Source organism: Sus scrofa, chromosome 13 (genome assembly GCF_000003025.6).
Source record: "Sus scrofa isolate TJ Tabasco breed Duroc chromosome 13, Sscrofa11.1, whole genome shotgun sequence".
Taxonomy (NCBI): Eukaryota; Metazoa; Chordata; class Mammalia; order Artiodactyla; family Suidae; genus Sus; species Sus scrofa.
Genome location: NC_010455.5, coordinates 133687478 through 133710293, shown reverse-complemented (window position 1 = coordinate 133710293; position 22816 = coordinate 133687478). Strand labels below are relative to the sequence as shown.

The following is a 22816-nucleotide window of genomic DNA, read 5'->3' as shown; positions in this document are numbered from 1 at the left end:
GACACTTTTGTCAAAGATATAAATAAGTCAAAATCTGGTAAGAAACATGAATCTTCATCATTTAAAACTGGCTCTATCACACACTTAACTCATTTGTACAATAAAGCCAGCATAAACTCTTCGATGTAACATAAACTGGTAAAGCCCTTTAAGGAAGTAATTTTACAACATGTATCAAGAAATAAAAATATTCTAGGAAAAAAAAAAAAACATAAGTCAGCAGAAGGAAGGAAACCAAAAGATCAGAGAGGAAATCAATAAAATAGAGACTAAAAAAACAATAGAACTCCAGTCATGGTGCAATGGAATTGGAGGTATCTTGGAAGGGCTGGGTCGCAGGCTTGATCCCTGGCCCAACACAGTGGGCTTGGGTTGCAACTGCAGGTGGGATCTGAGCCCTGGCCCAGGAGCTCCATATGCCTTGGAGAAGCCAAAAATAGGGGGGAAAAAAAATCAATAAAACCAAGAGCTGGGTCTTGAAAGAGTAAACAAAAACTGACAAACCTCTGGCCAGATTCACCAAGAAGAGAGAACCCAAATAAACAAAATAAGAAATGAAAGAGGAATGTCAACGAATACTGAAGAAATACAAAAAAAAAAAAAAAACTGTTAATACTATGAACAGTAATATGCCAATAAATTTGACAACCTAGAAGAAACAGACAACTTTCTAGAGACATACCGCCCACCAAAACTGAATCAGGAAGAAACAGATCGGAGTTCCCACTGTGGCACAGCAGAAAACAAATCCCAACTAGTATCCATGAGGATGTGGGTTCGATCTCTGGCCTCGCTCAGTGGGTAAGGGATCCAGCATTGCTGTAAGCTGTGGTGTAGGTCACAGATGCAGTCTGGATTCCACATTGCTGTGGCTGTGGTGTAGGCCAGCAATTGTAGCTCCTATTCGACCCCTAGCCTAGGAACTTCCATATGCCTCAGGTGTGGCCCTAAAAAGCAAGCAAAAAAAAAAAAAAAAAGAAGAAAAAACAGCTCATTTGAACAGACTGATCACTAGAAATAAAAATGATTATTATGTAATAAAAAACACTCCCTACAAAGAAATAATTTTTTTTTTTACTTTCTGACCCAGTAATTTCGGTTTTTAGTCTAAATAAACCTACATAAAAAGTCTAAGTAAATCTGTATAAAATACATGCATAAACATGTCTAGTATAGCTTGTTAATACTGAAAACCTGTAGACAATATAAGTGTCTAACGGAAGTAAATTGTAGCATCTATTTGGTGGGACATTTTGTGGGCATTAAAAAGCATCTCAGGGAATTCCCGTCCTGGCTCAGTGGTAATGAATCTGACTAGTATTCACGAGGACTTGGGTTTGATCCCTGGCCTTGTTCAGTGGGTTAAGGATCTGGTGTTGCCTTGAGCTGTGGTATAGGTCACAGACGTGCTCAGATCCCATATTGCTGTGGCTGTGGTGTAGGCTGGCAGCTGTAGCTCTGATTCAACCCCAACCTGGGAACTTCCATATGCAGCCCTAAAAAGGCAAAAAAAAAAAAAAAAGGCATCTCAGGTCAGAATTCCCACTGAGGCTCAGCAGGTTAAGAACCCAACATTGTCTCTCTGAGGATGTTGGTTCCACCCCTGGCCTCGCTCGGAGGGTTAAGAATCTGGCATGCTGCAATCTGTGGTGTAGACCACAGCTGCATTTCCTATTCGACCCCTGGCCTGGGAACTTCCACATGACTCAGGTGTGGCTGTAAAAAGGAAAAAAAAGCATCTCAGGTCCTAGGAACTACCTGTAATAAACTATAACAGAAAAGGAAAAAAAAAAATCTCAGGCTTTCCGTTCCGGATGACCTTCCTTCTACCAGAATTGTGTCCCAGAGTCTCCAATCGGTGAGATCCAGTGCGGGGCGGGTTGAGTTAGAGGGATTTTTGTTGCTGTTGTTTTGGTCTAACAATGCCTTTATTTTGCTACCACTCCTGAAAGACAGTTTCACTGGATATTCTATTTTAAGGCTAACAGCTACTTTCAGTATATTGATGACAGCATTCCAGTGACTTCTGTTGTTACTTCTGGGAAAAAGTTGCCAGACTAAAGAAAAACATTTTTATTGCAATCTGCTGTTTCTCTCAGTTGCTTTTAAGATCTTCTCTGTCTTTGGTCTTCTGCAGTTTCACTCTAATTTGCTGGGGCTGATTTTATTTATCCTCCTTGGGATTCATAAGATTTCGACCTGATGACTTATCTTTTATCAATTCTGAGAGATTTTTCTGAATTTTTATCACTTTGCAAACATTTTTATTTAACAATTACCTTACTCCTCAGTTCACACTTATGTCCTTCTAGAACTCCAATTAGATGTATGTTAGGACTTTTCACGCTATGCTGTGCCAATTTGTTTTTCACCTGTTCACTGAGGTTTTTTGGTTTGTTTTGTGGGGGTTTTTTTGCTTTTTAGGGCCAATCAGAGCTGAAGCTGCTGGCCTACGTCACAGCCATAGCAATGCCAGGTCCAAGTCGCATGTGCGACCTACACCACTGCTCATGGCAATGACAGATCCCTAACCCACTGAGCGAGGCCAGGGATTGAACCCTTGTCCTCAGAGATACTAGTGGGGTTTGTGATCACTTGAGCCACAATGAGAAATCCTGTTCACTGAGCTTTTAACTTGTTAATTTTTTACAACTAGAAGTTCTGGGTTATTTTTTTTCTCCCAATCTGCTTGGTCATGTTTCAGATATCCTTACTTTATACTCATATTTCAATCCTTTCATTTCTTCAAATACATTAAACTAACCAAAATTACTAAGATAAAATATAGGAGTTCCTGTCGTGGTGCAGCAGAAACAAATCTGACTGGAACCATGAGGTTCGATCCCTGGCCTTGCTCAGTGGGTTAAGGATGCAGAGTTGCCGTGAGCTGTGGTGTAGGTTGCAGACGCAGCTCGGATCCCTCATTGCTGTGGCTCTAGTGTAGGCCGGCGGCTACGGCTCTGATTGGACCCCAGCCTGGGAACCTCCATATGCCACGGGTATGGCCCTAAAAAGACAAAAAAAAAAATTTTTAACAAATAAATAAATAAATAAAATATAAACTTCCTACCATCTCTAGAGGTAACTGCCTCTTGTTTCCGCTGGCTTTTACAGTGCCATGGTTTTAGTGCATTCTGTGGTGGGTTTTTTTTTGACAATGATCTCAAGTGCACTGGAATTTTAATCTGCAGATGTTTGAAGCCTGGATTGAAGGTAATATTCCTTCTAATAGGAGATGATTTGGTAGATTTTGCAACTTATCCAAGGAGACTACCAAACGGGGGTTACTTAAAATACACTACTGACCGAATGGCCATCATAACAAGTCAACAAATAACAAATGCTGGAGAGTGTGTGGAGAAAAAGGTACCCTCCTTCACTGTTGGTGAAAATGTAAATTGGTACAACTACTATAGAAAACAGTATGGAGGCACCACAGAAAACTAAATATAGAACTACCATTTAACCCAGAAATCCCACTCCTGACAAAACTTTCATTAAAAAAAATACATGCACCCTTATGTTCACTGCAGCACTATTCACAATATCCTGACAAAACTTTCATTATAAAATATACACATGCACCCTTATGTTCATTGCAGCACTATTCACAATAGCCAAGACATGGAAACAACTTAAATGTCCATCAACAGATGAATGGATTAAGAAGATGTGGTATTGGAGTTCCTGTCATGACTCAGTGGTTAACGAATCCAACTAGGAACCATGAGGTTGAGGGTTCCGTCCCTGGCCTTGCTCAGTGGGTTAACGATCTGGCGTTGCCATGAGCTGTGGTGTAGGTCACAGACTCGGCTTGGATCCCGAGTTGCTGTGGCTGTGGTGTAGGCCGGCGGCTACGGCTCTGATTGGACCCCTAGCCTGGGAACCTTCATATGCTGCGGAAGTGGCCCTGGAAATGGCAAAAAGACAAAAAAAAAAAAAAAAAAAAAAAAAAAGATGTGGTATATATACACAATGAACTACTACTCAGCCATAAAAAAGAACAAATTAATGCCACTTGCAGCAACATGGATAGAATTAGAGACACTCACACTAATTGAAGTCAGTCAGAAAGAGAAAGACAAATACCATACGATATCACTTATACCCATAATCTAATATATGGTGCAAATGCACCTATCTACAGAAAAGAAACAAACTCATGGACTTGGAGAATAGACTTGTGGTTGCCCAGGGGGAGGGGAGGGAGGGAGATGGACTGGGAGTCTGGGGCTAGTAGATGCAAACTACTGCATTTGGAGTGGATAAGCAATGAGACCCTTGCTGTATAGCACAGGGAATTGTATCTAGTCACTTGTGATGGAACATGGTGGAGGATAATGTGAGAAAATGTGTATATATACATATATACATATATACATATACATATATATGAGAATGACTGGGTGACTTTGCTGTACAGCAGAAATTGACAGAACCTTATAAATCAACTATAATAGAAAAAAGAAAAATATTTTTAAAAATAAAATACACTATTGACTTGAAGTTTTACAAGACCACAGGGGAAGAAATCTGACCCTCCAAGGACCCTTGCTATAAATTCTGTGAAGATAACTCCTGCAGAGTTCTCATTGTGTCTCCACAGTTACAAACCTGACTAGCACCCATGAGGATTCAGGTTCAATCCCTGGCCTCGCTCAGTGAATCAGGGATCCTGCATCACCAGGAGCTGCAGTATACTCAAAGACACAGCTGAGATCCCCTGCTTCTGTGGCTGTGGCAAAGGCTGGCAGCTACAGCTCAGATTTGACCCCTATCCTAGAAACTTCCATATGCTGCCAGCACAGTCCGAAAGAGACAAAAAAAATTCTTTAATAGCTCTGTAATACCTACAGTACAAATTCCAAAGCCCTTATAACCTATAGATAGGTTCAGGCCTCAACTTCTCTCTCTGGCTTTGCCACTCCTCTTCCCCATCCTACAAAATTCAGTTATAGTCATACCAAATTACATGCTTGAAATATCCTTATTCTCCTTATCTCCCTTCATCTAGTTCATGTATGCTCAAGAAAAACCCTAGGTATTATTAGTTCGTCAATTCTTTTATTTATTTATTTATTTATTTTTTTGTCTTTTTAGGGCTGAACCCGCAGCATATGAGGTTCCCAGACTAGGGGTGAAATCGGAGCCGGCCTAGCCACAGCCACAGCAACTCGGGATCTGAGTGGCATCTGTGACCTACACCACAGCTCTACAGCAATGCCGGATACTCAACCCATTGAGCAAGGCCAAGGATCCAAATCACGTCATCATGGATACTAATCGGGTTCATAACCACTGAGCCACAACGGAACCTCCTATTGTACTTCTTAAATGTTAGTTTAAAAGTTCTGTGTCAGAGTTCCCACTGTGGCACAGTGGATTAAGAATCCAACTGCAGTAGCTCACATCACTGAGGAGGCACAAGTTCAATCCCTGGCCCAGCACAATGGGGTAACAGATCCAGCACTGCTGTAGCTACAGCGTAGGTTGCAGTTCTGTGGCCCAGATCCAGCCCAGGAACTTCCATATGCCACAGGGCAGCGGGGGGAAAAAAAAAAAATCCTCTGCCCAGTCCTATATCCATAAGGAAGAGAAAATATTCTTCACATTTCCTTCTGGTCTCAGAGGGGTATAATATAGTCATTAAGAGCCTGGATACTATCAGATAAATCTAAGTCTGAATTCTAATTCTGTCATTTACTAGTTGTGACTTAGAGCTAATTACTAATTTCCCCAGCCCTCAGCTTCCTCAGTTACAAAATGGGGGTATTACCAACTTCATGAAGTGCTTGTGTGGATTAATAAAATGCACATTAAAGAATTGGGCACAGGGAGTTCCCGTCGTGGCACAGTGGTTAACGAATCCGACTAGGAACCATGAGGTTGCGGGTTCGGTCCCTGCCCTTGCTCAGCGGGTTAACGATCCGGCGTTGCCGTGAGCTGTGGTGTAGGTCGCAGACGCGGCTCGGATCCCGCGTTGCTGTGGCTCTGGCGTAGGCTGGTGGCTACAGCTCCGATTCAACCCCTAGCCTGGGAACCTACATATGCCGCGGGAGCGGCCCAAGAAATAGCAACAACAACAAAAGACAAAAAGACAAAAGACAAAAAAAAAAAAGAATTGGGCACAGGGAGTTCCCTTCATGGTTCTGTGGTTAATGAACCCGACCAGGATCCATGAGGATGCAGGTTTGATTCCTGGCCTTGCTCTGTGCATGGGTTAAGGATCCGGCGCTGCTGTGAGCTATGGTGTAGGCTGCAGACGTGGCTCAGATCCTGCATTGCTGTGGTTGTGGTATAGGCTAGCAGCTGCTGCTCCGATTCAACCCCTAGCCTGGGAACCCCCATACGCAGCGATTGCGGACCTAAAGCAAAAAAAAAAACAAACAAAAAAAAACTGGGCATAGCTCCTTATTGGCAAATAGTTGGCTGTTAATAAAAATAAATCATCCCATCATATGATATCACCTATATGTGGAATCTTAAAAAAAAAGGCGGGGGGTGAGGGGGGAGTTCCTGTCGTGGTGCAGCGGAAATGAATCAGACTCAGAACCATGAGGTTGTGGGTTCAATCCCTAACCTCACTCAGCGGGTTAGGGATCAGGCGTTGCTGAGAGCTGTGGTATAGGTCACAGACTTGGCTCAGATCTGATGTTGCTGTGGCTATGGTGTAGGCCAGCAGCTGTAGCTCCAACTGGACCCCTAGCCTGGGAACCTCCAAATGCCTCTAGTGTGGCCCTAAAAAAAAAAAAAAAAAAAAAAAAAAACAGAAAAAGGATACAAATGAACTTATCTGCAGAACAGAAACAGGCTTACAGACTTTGAAAAACTTCTGCTTACCAAAGGGGACAGGTAAAGGGGTTGGAGGGATGGACTGGGGCTTTGGGACTGGCATATATACACACACTGAGGTACATGGAATGACTAGTCAGTGGGGACCTGCTGTATAGTGCACAGAACTCTACACAGTTTTCTGTGATAATCTATGTAGGAGGAGTTCCCGTCGTGGCGCAGTGGTTAACGAATCCGACTAGGAACCATGAGGTTGCGGGTTCGATCCCTGCCCTTGCTCAGTGGGTTAAGGATCCAGCGTTGCCGTGAGCTGGGATGTAGGTCGCAGACATGGCTCGGATCCCGCGTTGCTGTGGCTCTGGCGTAGGCCAGCGGCTACAGCTCTGATTAGACCCCTAGCCTGGGAACCTACATATGCCGCGGGAGCGGCCCTAGAAAAGGCAAAAAGACAAAAAAAAAAAAGGGAAAATCTATGTGGGAAAAGAATTCGAGAAAGAAAGGATGTGTGTATACGAATGACTGGGTCACTTTGTCGGCTTTTTTCCCAGAGCCACACTTGCAGCATACCAAGTTTCCAGGTTAGGGGTCGAATCGGTGAGCTGTGTCTGTGACTTACGCTACAGTGACAGCAACACCAGATCCTTAACCCACTGAGCAAGGCCAGGGATCAAACCCATGGTTCGCAAGGATATTAGTTGAGTTTGTTACCACTGAGCCACATTGAGTTCCAATGGGAACTCCCCTGGGTCACTTTGTTGTACAGCAGAAATTATCACAACCTTGTAAATTAACTATACTTTGATAAAGCTTAAAAAAGACTGTCCCAAGTTATAAGGTAGTTAAGTGATACACCAATGAAATAAAATGAAAAATACTGGACGTATTAAGTGTGAATATTTATTTATTTATTTATTTTTGTCTTTTGGGGGCCACACCCACGGCATGTGGAGGTTCCCAGCCCAGGGGTCAAATCAGAGCTGTAGCCGCTGGCCTACACCACAGCCACAGCAATGCCATACACCACAGCCACAGCAATGCCAGATCGGAGCCACATCTTCGACCTACACCATAGCACATAGCAACACCGGATCCTTAACCCATTGAGCGAGCCCATGGATTGAACCCGCAACCTCATGGTTCCTAGTCGGATTTGTTTCCACTGCACCACAACAGGAACTCCTGAAGTGTGAATATTTATATACAGCTATGAAGAACCACATTACATCAGAGTAAACAGGCAGAGTAAGACATCTTGCTGTTTTCCTTCCCTCACTAATCTGATGCTATGAACATATGTTTCATTCATGTTAAAAATTTATTTCCCTTTTTTTTTTTTTTTGGTCTTTTTCGGGCCGCACGCAAGGCATATGGAGGTTCCCAGGCTAGGGGTCAAATCGGAGCTGCAGCTACCAGCCTACACCACTGCCATAGCAACTCGGGATCTGAGCCAAGTCTGCAACCTACACCACAGCTCTGAGCAATGCTGGATTCCCAACCCACTGAGAGAGGTCAGGGATCGAACCCAAGTCCTCATGAATACTAGTTGGGTTTGTTAACGCTAAGCCACAACAGGAACTGCAACATTCATTGTTTTAAAGTGGTATAAAAACGCAAAAAATATTACTCTTTAAAAAAACCTGAAATGTTACAGATAAAGAGTAAAACATACACAAAAGGGACCTGCTCCAAAGAAATGTGTAACTACTAGACAGCATTCCAGTGTGACTGAGAAAAGGCATCAAGAGCTGATATCGAGAGAGAGGAAAACAAAAGTATAGTTAAGTACTCCAAAATTTCACAGGCCCACAGGTCTACTGGACGATAGGTTAAAATATAATTTACTAAAAGGGACTATATGAAGAATTACTTTTAAGACACAAAAATAAAACTATAATAAAGGAAATAACAACTGTGATATTTGAGGCAGGGGGCAGATGGTGTCAACACTCAAGGCTCAGAATTGCCATTCTATCTATAATCCTCACTTAATCATTTCAGTGCTGGAAGGCTAAGCCATGGGCAGCATATCCTGGGGATGGCCCTATCACGTAACTGTTTACAATTTGACAGGATAACTTCCATTATTGGAGCTTGTCAGGATAGTGACCTAAGAGCTTTACAAAGAAAGGTGTTTTTGAAATCCTATGAAGATTTTTTTTTAAAGAGGCACATGCTAAAATCCTGGTAAGACTGAGGAAGGCAGTTACTAGAGAGGGACCCAAGAAGCAAAGTACACCATTCCCTTTCTAAAATAAAGCCAAATAATCTGAGCCATCTGTGCTTATATAAATTAGACATTCTTAGTTTATCACTTGTATCACTTAGTGCATCACTTTAGAAACAGAGATAACTGAAGGATAATTGAAGGTTCCAGTGTTTCTTCATGTTGGGAGGTAGGAGAGGCATTTAGTAATGTGAGAGGCTATTTTTAGTGTTTCATGACTGGGGGACGTGGGACACCACTGGTATTCAGTGGAGAGAAGCCAGGAGTGTTTTAGTAGGGTTGGAAAATATCCCCCCTTCCCTAAAGAATGCTTGCACCTTTATTTCAGACTTTTGGCCTCCAGATGTGAGATGATAAATGTGTGTTAAGCAATGCAGTTTGTGGTAATTTGTTACTAATACAAGTGCTAAATCTTCTTCAATGAATGAAACAGTCCCACACGACCAAAAACTGTCCTAGTCAAAATGCCAACAACACTTCCACTTAGCTAAAGAGGAACAGAAGGTTAACTGAGAGGGCAGAGGATAAGCAAAAAGGGCTAAATGATATAGAGGAAAGCAACAGTGATAAACAAATTTAATCAAGTTATAAGTTTTACCTATTTACTCTGAGGTAATAATTTTGATGGGTCAGCTGTCAAAAAAAACTCAACGTCTATCTTATATTCAGAATGGTGAACATGTCTTTTTTTATTTTTTATTCATTTTGAAATTTAAAATTTTTAATGTAGTTCATTCACAAAAAAAAAACATCTTCTTTAAAAGGGAAAGAGAGGCGCTCTCGCTGTGGCGTAATAGGATCAGCAATGTCTTGAGAGCGCTGAGAGGAGGGTTTGATTCCCAGCCCAGCACAGTGGTTAAGAAACCAGTATTGCCGCAGCTGTGGCTTAGGTCTTGACTGCAGCTCCAATCTAATCCCTGGCCCAGGAGCTCCATGTACCACAAGGGGCAGCCAAAAATGAAAAAAAGGGAGGCAGGGAGAAACCTAATAAAAAAGCTTGCAGATTTAAACTATCTGTAAACCTGTTCATGGGCTTATTACAGGTAGCAGCAGGATAGCTTAATCTAACCCAGTGTCTTATTTTATTACAGCTGCTGTTAACAAAAATACCATAGACTGGGTGGCTTAAACACAGTTCTGGAGACTGTGAAGCTACAAGATCAAAGCTCCAGCAGATTTGGTGTTCAGTGCAGACCGCTTCCTCGCTGACAGACAGCTGTCTTCTCGCTGTATACTCACATGATAGAAGGAGCCAGACAGCTCCCTGGGGTCTCTTTTTTAAAGACAATAATCCCATTCATAAGGACTCAACCCTCATGACCAACCACTTCCCAAAGACCCCCACCTCTTAATACCATCACATTGGGGGTCAGGATTTCATAATATGAATATTGGGAAGGACACAAAAATTCAGTCCATAACACCTAGTAATCCATATCTATGGCAGGAGTTCCACTTTACTGTTTCTCACCACATGTACTCTTTTTATTTATCCATTACCTTTTTCATCCTTCCATCTGCTTTAGGCTTGCTAATGGCACCAAAGGGCATTAACTAGCTTGTGGCACACATTTTATCAGTGGCCATCTCCTTGCTGCTGCCTCTTAGTTTATACACTCTCTCCATTAATTACTTGATATGGGAAATTGCCCAAAACTTGTCATGTAGTCTATGTCTCCATCACAGCTGGAAGAAAGAATCAAGAGACATTCCAAACTTTAGTGGTCCCTTATACCGATTCTCTACACTACTTCTGATGCCAAAAGAATATACTATCAAGGAACCTAAGTATGGAAATCACAGAGGTTTTTTGTTTTTTTTTTTTTAAAAAGAAAGAAAATTTTAAAAATTCCTCCCAGGGATAGAACATAGAAATGACAGGGATACAAAGCAGCTACTTTTTGGTTCTACATTTTTCCTACAAGTGATAAAATAAGATGAAAGTTGATCCTCCTCATCGGTCTCCCATCCTGGAGTTTTTAAGTACTCAAGAATAGAAAAAAAAATTTTTTTTTAATTTGGAGTTCTCTCATGGCACATCAGGTTACAGGATCCAGCACTGTCACTGCTATGGCTTGGGTTTATTCCCAGGCCCAGAAACTTCCACATGCCGTGACAAAAAAAAAAAAAAATTCATATACATAAGGTTTCTGAACAGTCAAAAACGTTTGTAAATTTTGTTTCTCTTTATCATTCACTTTAATTTTTTAATTAAAGCATTTTAATTCCTTTATCTGCTCAGCTGTTAATGCTGAAATCAGTATTTAGGGGGTTTTTTTTTTTTGGTCTTTTTAGGGCCACACCTGCAGCATATGGAGGTTCCCAGGCCAGGGGTCTAATTGGAGCTACAGCTGCTGGCCTACACCAGCACAGCCACAGCCATGCCAGATCCGCGCCACATCTGCAAACTACACCACAACTCATGGCAACGTCAGATTCCCAACCTACTGAGCAAGGCCAGGGATTGAACCTGCATCCTCATGGATCCTAGACAGATTTGTTTCCGCTGAGCCAGGATGGGAACACCCAATGTTTAGTTTTTTAAGTTTCTCACTGGTAGGGCTGTTTGGTTTGGGGGTTTTTTTTTTGGGGGGTGCTCATGAATTGTTTTTGTCATGATAATCTAAGAGTAGACTATGAATACACTTCAATTTAATTCTGTAATGTCAGGAATTTTTCAAGAAAATTTAAAAGTGGATTGGTAAAAAAAATTATACGCAGAAAACTAACTTTAGTAAGTATAAGAGGAATGAGATGATTAAGTTGGAGATAGATTAACAAAACTAACTTTTGTTAAACAAAAGAAAACCATAGTAAAGAAAGTAGTGATATGGTGGAAAATGCATGGCCTGGGAGTAAAGACATCATAGTTCTAGCCCCTGTTCTGCCATTACCTAGACCAGTGCTATCCCAAGTATGGTCCTCAGACTGGACACCTATACTAGTACGTGACAAGATAAAAACAGAAATTCTAGTGTAAGCATTTAGACTCCTTTATAACAATCTGATAATTTTGTCCATTGTCTCTAATATTATAAAGGCTGGGCTTGGAAGATTTTTGGATGGCAAATTATCATATGAAAAAACCTCCCAATATCATTGGTCATCAAAGAAATGCGAATTAAATCACATTGCCATACAATCACACATCTATTAAAACAACTACAGAAAATTAAAAATATGGGCAACTAGAACTACTATACATTGGTGACAGGAATGAAAAATGGTATATGTAGACTGTGGAAAACAGTATAGCAATTTCTTTCTTTTTTTGCGTTTTAGGGCCGCACCCTCAGCATATGGAATTTCCCAGGCTAGGGGTCAAATGAGGGCTGCAGCTGCCACCCTATACCACAGCCACAGCAACATCATATTCAAACCACATCTTCAATCTACACCACAGCTCACAGCAACACTGGATCCTTAACCCACTGAGCGAAGCCAGGGATCGAACCTGCATCCTCATGGATACTAGTCGGATTCATTTCCTCTGAGTATGGCAATTTCTTAAAGATACAAACCTATCATATAATCCCACTCCTAGGTATTATCCAAAGGAAATGAAAACTTACATTCACACGTTTGTACACTAACGTTTTTAGCAACTTTACTTATAATCTCCCAAACAAGAAACCACACAATTATTCATTTAATGAATGGATAAACAAATTGCAGTATATCCATAGAATGGTATATTATTTACAAATAAAAAGGAAAGAACTACTCATACTACAACACCATGAATGAATCTAAATGCAGTATGCTAAGTAAAAGAAGCTAGACTCAAAAGAAATCCAACTATTCCATTTATACGACATTCTGGAAAAGACAAATAGACAAAAGGATTATGCTACAGATGAGAGGAGGGGCTGACTACAAAGGGCAGGAAGAAATTTTTGAGGATAGAACTGTTCTGTATCTTCATTGCGGTTCAAGATTGTATGCACTTGGAGTTCCCATCATGGTGAGACAGAAACGATTCCGACTAGGAACCATGAGCTTTCCGGTTCAATCTGGCCTCGTTCAGTGGGTCAAGGATCTGGCACTGCTGTGGACTGCGGTGTAGGTCACAGACGAGGCTTGGACCTGGCATTGCTGTGGCTGTGGCGTAGGCCGGCAGCTGTAGCTCCGATTAGACTCCTAGCCTGGGAACCTCCATGTGCCACGGGTGCAGTCTTAAAAAGACAAAAAAAAAAAAAAAAAGATTGTATGCACTGGAGTTCCCACTGTGGCTCAGAGGGTAAAGAATATGACACAGTGTCTGTGAGGATTTGGGGTGTTTTTTGTTTTTTCCTGGTCTTTTTAGGGCCGCACCTGCAGCAATATGGAGGCTCCCAGGTTAGGGGTCCAATAGGAGCTAAAGCCGCCAGCCTACGCCACAGCTACAATAATGCAGGATCCAAGCTGTGTCTGCAACCTACACCACAACTCAGGGCAATGCGGGATCCTTAATCCACTGAGCAAGGCCAGCGATCGAATGTGCATCCTCATGGATAATAGTCGGGTTCCTAACTGCTGAGCCACAATGGGAACGCCGAAGATTCTGGTTTGATCCCTGGCCTCCATGAGTGGATTAACATACAGCGTCAGAGTTCCCGTCGTGGTGCACTGGAAACTAATCCAACTAGGAACCATGATCCCTGGCCTCGCTCAGTGGGTTATGGATCTGGCGTTGCTGTGAGCTGCAGTGTAGGTGGCAGACTCGGCCTGGATCTGGCATTGCTGTGGCTGTGGCACAGGCCAGCAGCAACAGCTCTGATTAGCCCCCTAGGCTGGGAACCTCTATGCTGGGCAGGTGTGGCCCTAAATGCCACAGGCTGCAGCATAGGTCACATGTCACATGGCTGTGGTGCAGCAGGCAGCCTCAGCTCCCATTTGACCCGTAGCCTGAGAACGTCCATATGCTGCAGGTGCGGCCTTAAAAAAAGAAAAAAGAGAAGTTCCCGTCATGGCTCAGTGGTTAATGAATCTGACTAGGAACCATGAGGTTTCGGGTTCGATCCCTGGACTTGCTCAGTGGGTTAAGGATCCTGCGTTGCCATGGGCTGTGGTGTAGGTCTCAGACGTGGCTCTGATCCCAAGTTGCTGTGGCTGTGGTATAGGCCAGCGGCTACGGCTCTGATTCGACCCCTAGCCTGGGAACTTCCATATGCCACGGGTGCGACCCTAGAAAAGGCAGGAAAAACAAAAAAAAGAAAAAAAGAAAAAAAGCTGTATGCACTTATGAAAACTCTATACACTGAAAATGTTAAATTTTATTTTTATTATTACCCAATGAAATTTATTACATTTACAGTTGTACATAAAAAGGTTAACTTTTACTGCATGCAAATTATACCTTTAACAGAATTTGGGCTTATATTTTGTATATATTCCTTTTATTTCATTTTTAAGCAATTAATTTTTATTGCATTTTACTAAAGTATTGGCCCATAAAGAAATTTTTTAAGGGGGGGGGGTCCTTTCCTACACTAAGTTTAAAAGGCACCAACCTAGACATATAACTCTAAATCACTTTACTTCTCTGGGCCTTCAATTTCTCATTTTAAGTCAGAAATGGGTCAAGATGGTTTCTCAGATGCCTTCCATCCCTAACCAAGAAAAATTACAAATATTCAATGATTTCTGATTTCCTAAAGTGTCTACATAATATCTGAGGTATTACCCTACTCCTGATGTTTGAAGTACCATCACACTGTCCTGGTTTTCCTCCTTCGCCTTTGGTTTCTTCTGATCCTTCTCTGCACTTTATTGTTTCTTCAGCTTTATGTCTCAGAGCCAATTATTTTCCCACACGACACTCTCCCCTGCAAGATGCCATCCACTTTTATAGCTTTAACTGCCATCGATATGACTCATTAGATATCACTCGTCTTTCTAGACCCAAACATACATTTCCTTATTGATCAGCTCCATCTGGAAGTCCAACAGGCAGCAATTTATCTACAGCTGAACTAATCATCTCCCCAAACCTCTTCTACTATCCCACAACTTCACAAACTGTACCATTATATACTCAGATATCCAAAACAGACTCCTCTAACTTCTTATCTTTCAGAGTCCACTTCTTTGCCACTAATTTATTTCAGGACACCAGTACCTTCAATTATTGCAGTCTTCTACTGATCTCCATGCCTACCTCTTCTCTACTATTGCCAAGTAGTTCTTTCTGAAAACACCAAATCTTACTGTGCCATTCCCCTAATTAAAACTTCTCAGGAGTTCCCTGGTGGCACAGGGATCGGGTGTTGTCACTGCTGTGGCATGGGTTCTATCCCTTGATCCCTGGCCTGGGAACTTCTGCATGCCATGGGCATGGCCAAAAAATAAAAAGATAAAAAACTTTTCACTGACTCCCACTACATGCAGAATAAAGCTAAGATTTCTTAAGATGGGTTACAAGGTCCTTCATAATCTATAACCCTTTATCTCTTCAGCCCAATTCATTGCATCCCCCACAAGCTATGCTCTACTCAGTTGGAATTATTTCATTTCCCTCACCTATTGTCTCTCTTTTCTTCTCTCTATATGTGTGGATGTCTGCTCTTCTCTCCTCCAGGTTGCACATGTTTCTCCCACCAAAAATACCTCTTCTGCAGGTCTTAGCTAAGAAATTATTTCTTCTGGGAAGAAGACCTCCCTCTTTTGTGCTCCTATAATAGTTGCTTACCATTATCCCAATGTATTACAATACTTATTAAGGTGTCTATATTCTCATTAACCATGAAGCATTTCTGAGGACAGACACCATGTCCTGCTCATGGAAGTATCCCCAGGATCTCAACCATGCCTGATACATGGAAGTCTATTAATAAAACCGAATTTATTAGTAAGAATCTATTCACAAATAAAAAAATTTATTACCTCCCTAAATTTCTGCTCAAACTTCATTATCACCCTTTAAAATAGTTCTAACAATTCTAGAAGAGCTTTCTTTTAATATCTAGACCACTTGCAACTATCTTTCCTGACACAGAACTTAAACACATTTTAATACTAGCCCAAGAAAATTGTATTGTAGAAAAAATATGAATGGAAATTGGCCACAAAACCAAACACCACACACACTAGAGTTTCTAATTTCTTTAACATGCATTCATTCAACAATTTTAAAGAAAGATTAAACTAAAGTGGTTCCATAATTTCATCTACTATGCATAAAGCTTTACGGAATGCTATGCTAGCAACCTCTCGTACTCTTCTCAGCCTCTGCTTTCTATTCTCCCACATTTTGGCCCTACATTCTGATTGTGTGTTTATTTTTACCTATTCTATAGCATCTATGTATCTCTTATGTCATGAATTATTCTCATTATATCTATTTTGTACGAGTAGCTGGATGTCAACTCAAGTAGGTGTTAACGGGATACTGCCATGGTTCAAAACATTTAAAAAAAAACATTCTTTTGGAATTACACTCTGATCCAGCAGCACATTCTCATGTTCTGAGAACTGATATGACTTCTGAAAGTAGTCAGCAGTCATTCAAAGCCATGTATGAGAACATCATGGGAGAGCAAACTAAGTAATATGGTAAAATGTGGCAGACTATAAAGTAACAGGACCGGTTTTCTATGTGCTTCAAATAATGGGGTTTTTTTTTGTCTTTTTGCTATTTCTTTGGGCCGCTCCCACGGCATATGGAGGTTCCCAGGCTAGGGGTCGAATCGGAGCTGTAGCTACTGGCCTACGCCAGGGCCACAGCAACGCGGGATCCGAGCCGCGTCTGCAACCTACACCACAGCTCACGGCAACGCCGGATCGTTAACCCACTGAGCAAGGCCAGGGACCGAACCCGCAACCTCATGGTTCCTAGTCGGATTCGTTAACCACTGCGCCACGACAGGAACTCCCAAATAATGTTAATGGCATCAGTGGTGAAAGTACATAGCTTCTCAGTTTGATCACCTCTAAGACCATCATTAAAAAAAAAAAAAACAGGAGTTCCCGTCGTGGCGCAGTGGTTAACGAATCCGACTAGGAACCATGAGGTTGTGGGTTCGGTCCCTGCCCTTGCTCAGTGGGTTAACGATCCAGCGTTGCCGTGAGCTGTGGTGTACGTTGCAGACGCGGCTCAGATCCCGAGTTGCTGTGGCTCTGGCGTAGGCCGGTGGCTACAGCATCGATTTGACCCCTAGCCTGGGAACCTCCATATGCCGCGGGAGCGGCCCAAGAAATAGCAAAAAAAAAAAAACAAAAACAAACAAACAAACAAACAAACAAAAAAACCTTAATTTCCCTTGGCTATTTGCTTATCAACGCGTTTAATCATGGGAAAAATGTTTATGATGTAATAATGTTAAATGAAAATTTCAGAATTCTAAATTATGTATGATTCGAAATGTAAAAATAATTTTAAAATAATTCAAGAAATAAAAGTAAGTATGTAAATAAGAACTAGAAGATAATATGTGAAATAAATAATACTGCTATTATGAGAATGGATTAGTGTTTCCTTTTTTCAAAGTTATTTCATGTTGGAGCTCCCTGGTGGCCTAGTAGGTTAAGGATCCACTGATGTGGTGAGGATCACTTCTATGGTGAGGGTTCAGTCCCTGGCCTGCGAACTTCCTCATGCTTCAGGCACAGAAAAAAAAATTTTTTTTAATTTTTAATTTAAAAAAATTATTTCATGTTGTTATCTTTTTAATATTTTTAAAGCCAGTCATTACTTCATACTCATATATACTCAGAGAGAGTTGTTCTATTTAGTGAGAAAATTCTTTCATTTTCTCTTCTACTTCTAAATGTCACAGAAAAGATAAGACTTACATTTTTGAAAATGCATTGCTCTTAACAGAATATTGAGCTTCCAAGTAAGCAAAACCTTTCTGAAACTCTTAAAAGTCAGTTTCATTCATCTAGCAATGAATAAATACCAAATACCTTTTTGTCATAAATACTACAATTTAATGTAAATATGTGGAGATCCTGTTGTGGCTCAGAGGGTTAAGAATCTGACATAGTGTCTGTGAGGATGTGGGTTCAATCCCTGGCGTCACTCAGTGGGCTAAGGATCCAGTGTTGCCACAAGCTGCAGCACAGGTCACAGATGTGGCTCAGATCCAGCATTGCTATGGCTGTGGTACAGGCCTGCAGCTACAGCTCCAACTGGACCAGTTGGTCCAGGAACCTCATAGGCCACAGGTTGCAGTAGTTCAAAGAAAAAAATAAATAAATAAAAAATAAAATTCATGTGCACAGATCCCTCCAAATTTTTTTAAGATATGTGAAAAGAACTGAAGGAATCAATCACGTGTTTCCAAGAGTTAATTACTATTGTTTAAAAAAATTATTATTTAAAATCCATATTGGAGTTCCCTTGTGGTACAAGAGGTTAAGGATTCAGGGTAGTCACTGCAGCAACACTGTGGCACAGATTCGAACCCTGGCCCAGGAACATGTGCATGCCACTGGGGTGGTGAAACAAAGATGAAAGGAAGGAGGGAGAGTGTGAGGAAAGAAGGAAAGAAAATCCATATTAAGAACAATCTAAAGTGTTTTCCCTTTTGTAGACTTCCAGATACCACTGTCTACTGAGGGACTCCAACTTGATTCAGGTATAGAAGGGTCTGGGACCAGAAAACAAGCCATGAAGACTGGCAGAGACAAACATTTAAAGCAATTCAGTGAGTCACTTCATCTTGCCACATTTTAGGTTTTGTCTATACCTACCAAAAATGTTTCATTTAAGAAATAACAGGCTGAAACAATCTGAGTTCCTAATGTTAGCATTACAAAAAAATTTTTAATATGCAGCATCTTAAACTACCTCTAGAAAATCTAAAAAAAGATAATAATCACTTCTATATCTGCTTTATAAATATATATAGTAATAACATATATACACAATAATTTCCTAATTTTCACAATAATAATGACCTGCTTACACACTGGGCAATGCATTATATTTCTAATATAACAGTCCAATCACAATTTTTAAATATTTTAGAAGTTACCATTTTATTCCTCATCCCAATTTTATTACAAATTTTATCACAAATTTTATCAACTTTGACATGATGTTTCATGCCCAAGAGCTAAATAATGCATCAAATATCTAGTTACCGTTACCAAGTAAAAAATAAAACTAGCTTTATAAAATGGCAACTCGCAAACCAGCAATGGTTAAAATATAAAATTTCATTTAACCAATTTTTGCACGTCAAACTCTAGATACATGAAAAGTAAAAAATGTTCTCCGCATCTAACAAACTACCAGAAAAAGTATAGGTCTGCTAAAGAGAGGGAACTAACACTGACCTCCTAAAATGACAAGCTTGAACGGCAAAATTACACTCAGGCACATGGAGTACTCTTTTCTCAAATCACTCCACAGAGAACTTCATCATTTGCTCCGCCCTCTAATAACTCATGCAAAAAAAGTTCAGCACCATCAGAGAGAAGACACAGAGAATTCACAGAATGGCTTGGGGCCTTTCCTCCAGGCAGTAAGAGGATCTGCGTGTGCCTTCGCGGGGGTCCAAAGGAAAAGAAAAACCAGGGGTTTGGGGGACACTGACATCCAGAAACTGATTTTCTCTCAAAGAAGTTTCCGCCGTCATTCCTATTTTATCAACTGGAGGCTCCGGCGCCATCGTCTTAGTCTTTATGATTTTATTATGGGGAGGTGGGAAACGCCACCAAGGGTTCCTCCAGGCCTTTCCTATTCAGGTGGGGGGGGGGTCCCCCTCAATTCCTCTCTTCAAACCTCAGTCTGGAGGGTACTCCTCAGCAACCCCCCACCCCTTTCTGGCGGCCTATCCTCCGAGATCAGTAAAGGCGCTGCTAACGCACCAGCCTCGCCGTTAAGGCGGGAGGGCCCGAACAAGCCACGGCCACAGCGATGGCTTCGAGGGGCCCAGAAAGGGGAAGGGCAGGCCAGGGACTGGGGGAGAATGACCTGGCTGGGGAAGAAAGGAAAAAGGAGGTAAGGGCATGTGCTGCACCCCAGGGCTGCACAGAGAAGAGGAGATGATGAAGGAGGAGGGCGGTGGCCCGGGTGCGGCCCCCCACCTCTCCCGCCCCCAGGTCCTCGGGCCAGCGGGGGCGGATGGGCCCGGCCCATGCCTTGGGTCTGGGCTGAAAGGGGGTGGGGAAGTCTCCCTCTACGCTGCGAGAACACCGAGAACCAGCGCATGGGGTGCGCGGGGGAGGGGAGGCGGTCTCCCGCCTGAACCCAGAGACCCGACGCCGTCGTCGCCTCTTCCTCAGGAGGGAGGACGGGAGCTGAGGGTAAAGCCCTAGGGAGGAATGCTTGAAGGTAAAGGGAAGACCGGGTCAGACCGGCCGCCCGCACCAGGCCCCACTCTCCACCTTCCGGTAACCGCGTCTCTTACCGGTGATGGCGGTAAACTGCTGAATTAACCCCTTCAGCGCCGACGACGCCGCGGAGCCCCCGTGGGCAGCCATCTTACCGCCGCCGCCGCTGCCGCCGAACAACAACACAGACACACACGGAACGCCCTCCCCCACCTCGCCGCACGGTTTGCGCAGACTCATTGACCGCCCCCAAGCTCCGCCCCTCACGCCCCGCCCCCCTCCCTGGACAGTCAGCGCAGGCGCACTTCCAGATGGGTCCCGGAGCGCTGTCCGCTCTCCGGGTTGGCTGTTCGATTGCTGCCTGCCGCCGCATCCTTCTTTACAACTTCTGGTGCCTTCCTCTTAAAGCTCCAAGGCCAGTCTGATAGACACGATATCCGTTACGGGTTTCCTAAGTAAGCTTCGGGCTTGGTAGGTAATAGGCTCTTCACGTTTCAGTTTCACAAGCTTTATTGATAGACCTGAGGATGAAAGTTTATTTTTGTTTTTTTGCAACTCCATAGCCCTCTGTTAGGTTTCCTGCAACTCCCATCAAAGTACAGATCCGGAGTTCCCTCGTGGCTCAGCGGAAACGAATCCAAATAGGAACCATGAGGTTGAGGGTTCGATCCATGGCCTTGCTCAGTGGGTTAAGGATCCAGCGTTGCCTAGAGCTGTACTGTAGGTCACAGACTCGGCTCGGATCTGGCGTTGCTGTGGTGTAAGCCGGCAGCTGTAGCTGCAATTAGACCCCTAGCCTGGGAACTTCCATATGCCGTATCCCCTAAAAAAAAAAAAAAAAAAAAAAAAAAAAAAAAGTATATTCGCATCTGGTCATCCTCCACCTTAAGAATAAAGTTAAAGAGGAGTTCCCTGGTGGCACAGTGGGTTAAGGATCTGGTGTTGTCACTGCTGTGGCTCCTGTCGGGCAGGATTTTCCTTAGGCCACCAGTGTGGCTTAAAAGAATAAAGTTAAAGAAACTCAATTTCAATTCTAGCCTCCCATGCACATTTATTGCCTCTACATAGAGAAATAGCCCAATAAAAGGTGGAACAAGTCATCTGGAGAATTGACCCTTCTAAGAGTCTGTAAATGCGTTTTTGGGGTGAATTTTTAAAAAATAACCAAGTCGTTGGAGTTCCCTTTGTGGCACAGTGGAAACGAATCCAACTAGGAACCACGAGGTTGCTGCTCAGATCCTGTGTTGCTGTGTCTGTGCTGTAGGCCAGCAGCTGTAACTCTAATTCCACCCCTAGCCTGGGAACCTCCATATGCTGTAGGTGCGGCCCTACAAAGCAAAATAATAATAATAATAATAACCAAGTTGGACTGCTGCTGCTACTTTCTTATCTCCAGTACCTGACCCCTCCCAGGACCCATGATGCCAAGGTGATGCCAAGGCAGCTGCAAGGGGTGAGGAACAGGCTTGAGCCCCACGAGAGCCCAGGGCTCACTCTTTTTGGGTCTCCCGGTCCACCCCACCTGAAGAAATAAGTGGTGAATTAGCCCCAAGTAAAAGCACAGTGTATATATCCAACTTGCCCTTTTCCCTGACAAACAATGACTTATATTGGATATCTTCCAGGTATGACAAAGTTGTAAAGGTTACTATAATGAAAGGTAAAGATACCGGGAAGAGTAAAGGGGTTGCATTTATTTTATTTTTGGATAAAGACTCTGCACAAAATTGTACCAGGGCGATAAACAACAAAACAATTATTTGGTAGAGTAATAAAAGCAAGCATTGCTATTGACAGTGGAAGAGCAGCTGAGTTCATCCAAAGACAAAACTTCTTTGATAAATCCAAGTGTTATGAATGTGGGGAAAGTGAACACTTAAGTTATGCCTTCCTAAAAATATACTTGGAGAACGTGAACCTGCAAAGAAGAAAAAGAAAAAGACAGAAAATTCCTGAACCAGAAGAAGAAACTGAAGAAGCAGAAGAAAGTGATGATGAAGGGGAAGATCCCACTCTGGACAGCCTCAGCTAGGCCATAGCTTTCCAGCAAGCCAAAACTGAAGAAGGCCAAAAAAAGAAAAAAAAGGCAGAAACCCAGTTCGGGGGGGTGGGGGGGTGTCCCTCAACGTCAGATGATTCAAGACGTCCAAGGATAAAGAAAAGCATGTACTTCAGTGATGAGGAGGAGCTTAGTGATTAAAATTATATTTATTATGTAAATATCATTTAAAAATTTTAAAGGGTGGAATACCAAGTTTGGTTGAGATGAAGGATTGCTTTTAGAATTTGAACATCAGAACCCTTAGTACCAAAGAGGTTTTTTTTACTTTAAAATGGTTTGTAGGAAGTTGAAAAGTAATTTAAAGTATCATGTTTCTATCTTGCATCAAGATTTGCTAATAACCATTAATCTTGAAAACAGTTCGTTTGAATAAAAAAGAAAACTTAAAATGAAAAACAAACAAACAACTTGGGAGTTCCCATAGTGGCACAGCAGTAACAAACCTGACTAGTATCCACGAGGACTTGGGTTCAGTC

General features: G+C 42.3%; 1 protein-coding gene and 1 pseudogene across 1 annotated transcript in view; one reads left to right on the top strand and one right to left on the bottom strand.

Moving 5' to 3' along the window:
- UBXN7 (UBX domain protein 7) overlaps nt 1–20511 on the bottom strand; it is a 63823-nt gene extending 43312 nt beyond the window's left edge. Inside the window, exon 1 of the mRNA XM_021070161.1 lies at nt 20356–20511. Coding sequence (XP_020925820.1) covers nt 20356–20428 — 73 coding nt within the window. The 5' untranslated portion in view covers nt 20429–20511. The remainder of the gene's footprint in view (nt 1–20355) is intronic.
- On the top strand, nt 21700–22478 carry LOC100620593 (annotated as a pseudogene).